The following is a 5281-nucleotide window of genomic DNA, read 5'->3' as shown; positions in this document are numbered from 1 at the left end:
GCAGGCGGACTCTCAACCACTGCGCCACCAGGGAAGCCCTCTCTTTCCTTCTTTAGAGGCAGCTATGATCATGAATTTGTAGAGGAGCTTCCAGTATGTTTTTATACTTATGTATGCATCTATAAACAATATATAATATTGTCATATGTACTTTGAAGAGAAATGTTCATGTACTCTACATGTCTTCTGCGACTTGCTTTTTTCATTCAACATTGTTTTGGAGATCCATCAACACTGTACTAATAGATGTTGTTCATTTAAGTTCCCTGAAGTATATTAATTGTTCTGTGATTACAATTTACTTGAAAACGAAAGAGCATATTCCAAAAAGATCTTGAGTTACTCGCTGTGTGACAGGGAAGGAAAACTCTTGCCCAAAGAGCTTTCTGCCATCTTTGATTTGAAGAGCGGGCTGGAGTGTCTTTCAAGTGTGAGTGCAAGCTCTGAAGTAAAAAGCATCTGGTCAAAGCTAGGATAATATGTGCTAACCAGGTGAGGGAAAGAGGAGTGGTTTAAAATACACTTAGGCTTGGAACATATGCTATATAAGATACCATTCCTCCCTCCCAGCAAGATCCTGTCACCCTGCTGTTGAAGGCTGTATTCTTCTGCTATGGAAGAAACAGAACTAGAGTAGACAAATGTCTCCTTGCCATTTGTCTGATACACAGATAAAGACTTGGGTCTCAACACTCCCTCCGTAGCTGGTGAACACTTGTTGAACATGAGCAGTGAAATAGGCATGGGAAATGCAGCTGCTTGCAATACCATTTTAGTATAAGCAGGAGCCTTGCTGAGTGTCTCTGTCTGTCTTTTATTAAAGGTCCACACACGTTCCTGTTGGGGAGGATCAAGTCCAGCACATGGAGCTAGTTCAGGATCTAGCACAGGGGTTTAACAAGAAGTACGGGGAGTTCTTCCCAGTACCCAGGTCCATTCTGAGTAAGTAACAAACATACAATTTTTAAATCAGGATGCATTTTGAAGAGAGGATTGGATAACGGACTGAGAAGCTTGGAACTTTCTTGGGACTAAACTTGGCTTCGTCGTGCACAGATTTCAGGATTTATAATGAGAATCCCATCTTTTTCTGTAATGTAGGACTAGTAGACCTCATTGGATTATTGACTAAAATAACCAAAATTTTGAAAAGTATGGGAGAGACTAGAAAATACAAATTTGGCAAGCCTGACTTTGTATCCAAGTCGCGGTGGCAAAGCTGGGCCCTACATTGAGCTCTTCTGGTTCCAAAGCCAGCTGACCTTGCCTTCTCTATTCACAGTAGAACAAAAGTCATAAGAGTAAGAACTGCTGGATCATAATCTAGATAAAACAAGAGGGCATTGATCATCCTCGCACTTTGCCTTCTTAAATATACAACTGAGATAGAATGTACAATCTACCTACTGAATCCAAAACCTCATCTGCTTGCAAGGCTATGCTCGTCTGGAATCTTCTCGAGAAAAAAATGCTGTAAATCTCTATCAACATTTTGGTAGCAGTGTAAACTTGTGGCAGGGGCGGAGATCACTGAACCTAAGCTCTGCCCATCTTTATTAAGGTGGCTGCATTTCAAAGAGTATAGCATGTGCCTAGTGTCAATTTAGAAACATAAGGTGGATATAAATTACTAAGTTATTCCAACAGTTCACACAAATAAATTCAGGGCACCCCATGCATTGAAATCAACCTTCTTTTAGCAATGGGGACTATTTTAATGCTTTGGCTAATTGTTATTTTACCTATTTCAACTTTATATGTTTCTGTAATAGCCATAAATTAGGCAATTATTAATAACACAGGTTTTATGAAGCACAGCTTAACATCTTGATTCTATCAGAGCAATAAACAAGTCACTTCTCTCACTCTTGCATGTGTGTGTGTGTGGGTGTGTGTGTGTGTGTGTGTGTGTGTGTTGGTAATTACTTATATAATCATGGGTAAAGAAATGGAAAGATGCCGCAGGTTGTGAAAACTGGCATGGGGGTAGGAAGGGCAGTGGTTGAGGGCAGGGGGTGATTAGCCAATAAGGAAGAGCAGAGAAGAAGGAAATAGACAATACTTTTTTTAATAGGTATGCACAGCAAAAACAGTACTATTGATACAATTTCATTTGTGTAAGATTATATGTTTTTATGTTTATATATGCATTAACAGATGCATGAAAATATGATCAAAATATTAACATTTTACTACACGTTTCAGACACCTTTACTTTCATGCTTATAGAAATTGCTAATTTATTACAATGAGTATAATCAGATAAAAATAATAAAGTTATTTGGTGTTCTTGGCACTTTTTAAGATCTAGACACTGACATTCCTATTGATGTTTTATTGTTTTGTTTTTTTGTTTGATTTTTGTCTCTGGTACGTGTGTGTTGGTGCTTTTACCTAGCGTCAATGAAGAAGGTAAAATCCCTGCGAGATCCGTCTGCCAAGATGTCAAAATCAGACCCTGATAAACTGGCCACTGTCAGAATAACAGACAGCCCGGAGGAGATAGTGCAGAAGTTCCGCAAGGCTGTGACGGACTTCACCTCGGAGGTCACCTACGAGCCAGCCAGCCGAGGGGGCGTGTCCAACCTTGTGGCCATCCATGCAGCAGTGACAGGGCTCCCTGTGGAGGAGGTGGTCTGCCGCAGCGCTGGCATCGACACCGCTCGCTACAAGCTGGTGGTGGCAGATGCTGTGATTGAGAAATTTGCTCCAATTAAGAGTGAAATTGAAAAACTGAAGACGAACAAGGACCACTTAGAGAAGGTTTTACAAGCTGGGTCAGCAAAAGCCAAAGAATTAGCATATCCCGTGTGCCAGGAGGTGAAGAAATTGGTGGGGTTTCTATAGGAAGGTTCAACGAGTCACAAAAAGTCTTTTCTATCTTGTGGTCCACGCACTCCTATTAAGGCAGCTTTCCTCACAAGTGAACAATTATAGTTTGGGGACACACAATTTGGTATACCTGATCATTGGCTTCATTTGATGAATAATGATTTGTAGCCTTCAAATAGAGCAATGTTCTAAATCCCATCAGCGAAATTCTGTGGGGAAAAAAAAAGAGCAAACAAAGAAGGCATAGCTATCTGAATCCTCAGTTATGTGAGGCACACTCGGCCTCATTTATTCACACAAATGTGATTGAGGTAAGTAGCAATTTGGCAAGTGCGTGTTTCATTTTTGTCTCTCTGAAGTCCTTACTGTCACAGGTGCTCACTTTCTCTATCCCACCCCTTTTAAAAAGTAATATGTAGAAGTTTTAGGCTTATAATCCTTGGGATGCCATTTGAACCAATTTGTGTTCAGATCTCATAAAAATAGGTTGATGATTATCATTCATTTGTCACTGAGATGGTACCTGCTTTATTGTATTTAATCTATTTATTTCCCAAGAGACCACACTGACTGTTCTAGCAAGTATTATCTGGGTTTTTTGTTTGTTTTTTAAATTCAGAGATACATGGTATGACCTTCTGAGAAGGTTGCATTATTTCAGCTTGATTTATTTATTGTACAAAAGCCCGAGTCCATACATTATGTTCTTAATAAGTACTTCCTTGCATTTGTCTCTCAGTTTAATGTCACCAACCCACTGTGAAATCTATAGGAGAGGAATTGCCGTTTTACACCTGAGGAGCATGAAGCTTAGAGAGTACAGTTAGCTTGTACAATCTCTCTCCGTGAGTAAGAAGCAAATCCAAGATCAAAACCTTTACTCCTTATTCCTAAGAATAGTGCTTTTTTCATCAGCACAGAAGTCAGAAGTCACAGAAGCCACATGTTTGAGACTACAAGCATTCTTGTTTTGAAAGTGGGTACTGGAAATATAAGACCTGAACTACTGACACTGTTTATATCAGCAAGTCAACCACTAGCTGCCAGCTTTAAACCTGGATTCAGCCAACCTTGGTCACATTTGTTACTCAGAATCCCCAAGGCCGGTCCCAAGTCCTGTCTCCTATGCTTATTTCAGAGACACTTCAAAGTATATTCTGCCCGACTGCAAGAGTAGTTGGCCTGACAAGTCAGCTTTTCCCAGTGAGCGGGAGCTTCTCATCTTACCTTTACCTCAGTCTAAGTAGTAGCAAGTCACTCTAAAAACTACCTTCTCTGCACATCCCTTTCCCACACCTGAAAGCGGAAATAATTGTGACTCAGCACACCAGGGCCTGATTGATTTTGTAACAGAAATTACTTGTAAGTTTTTTGCCAATTGTCAGCATTTATATATGAGTGACGAGCATGTTGGGCAAAGAATTTTTACGCATTTCCTAAGAGAAGAGAGTAGAGTGGTCCTTTTATCAGAACAGATGTAAATACACCTAACACTGCATCCCAGAATCCAAATTAAAAGACCCTTTTTGGATCTTTTCTTGGAATGGGTTGTCTAGAGTGGGCTCTAAGGAGCTTCTTTGGCATATTTTCTGCAAGCCTCTTTTTTTTTGTTGTTTGGTTGGTTTTTTCCTTTCAAAGAAACCCTAGTATGAATACTGGAAAATGACTAAATTAAAGGTGGATCTATCAAACTGTCCGTGTGTTTTCTTTACCCCCTTGCCACACCTTTCATCCGAAGAACTAAAGGCACCATGGAAAGAATCTCAGAGGAGGAAAACCAGATGACTTGTGGTAACTTCTAAGGAGCAAATCCCTGTACAGAAGAGGTTGGCTTGTGAGAATCCTGTTGTATGAAAGTGACCTGAGGACTCATCAAGTCTAATATCCAAGTCCATAATGATTGAGAGAGGTGTCCCTTGATCTCAGGAAGCTGATCAAAGAGCCAAGGCTAGAACCTAGATTTGTTTTTACACCCCTTCCACTTGCCATTTACAGGACTCAGCACAGTCTTCTTATTGAGATGAAAAATTGGAGAGAAATCCAACTTGTGGCTTACCTTCTAGGTGATTTTAATTGTTTTTTTCTGTATGTTTTGTGGAGAGTTGAAATGAAAAACACTTGGTGGTAATAATGCTCAGGTAACTTGGTGCTCTGTAGCTCCACCTACTGACAAACCATACTTCAAACCCACCTTGACAGACTGTCACTCAAAATACAGTGGAGGTATCTTGCCCTTTGTAGGTGCCTCACAAACATCTATCAAAATAATGTCAGAACATGGGCTAGAGAGTCCTAATGAAGTATGGATTTTTTTGTAAGAAACCTTCTTGATGCAGACCATAAAGATGCCAATCAGGAAACAATAACTAACACCTGAGTCCTCACTATGTATCAGGCACCATTACTCAATATCTTATAACAGTGTTTTTCAAAGTGTGGTCTCCCGACC

The 5281-nt window shown here is 40.1% G+C and overlaps 1 protein-coding gene across 2 annotated transcripts in view; it reads left to right on the top strand.

Moving 5' to 3' along the window:
- WARS2 (tryptophanyl tRNA synthetase 2, mitochondrial) overlaps positions 1-4523 on the top strand; it is an 86446-nt gene extending 81923 nt beyond the window's left edge. The window contains exons 5-7 of one of the 2 annotated variants that reach the window (XR_003005891.1): positions 824-942; positions 2399-3143; positions 3572-4523. Coding sequence is in view for 1 of the 2 variants with exons in the window: in XM_024764935.1 (XP_024620703.1) it covers positions 824-942; positions 2399-2847 (568 nt within the window). In the remaining variant the exon portion in view is untranslated. Of the gene's footprint in view, positions 1-823; positions 943-2398 lie in introns of both variants that reach the window. The other variant, XM_024764935.1, reaches the window with a different exon arrangement.
- The last annotated feature ends 758 nt before the right edge of the window (positions 4524-5281 follow it).

Source organism: Neophocaena asiaeorientalis, unplaced genomic scaffold, assembly GCF_003031525.2.
Source record: "Neophocaena asiaeorientalis asiaeorientalis breed wild unplaced genomic scaffold, Neophocaena_asiaeorientalis_V1.1 scaffold62, whole genome shotgun sequence".
NCBI classification, from domain to species: Eukaryota; Metazoa; Chordata; class Mammalia; order Artiodactyla; family Phocoenidae; genus Neophocaena; species Neophocaena asiaeorientalis.
This window is presented reverse-complemented; position numbering and strand designations above follow the sequence as displayed.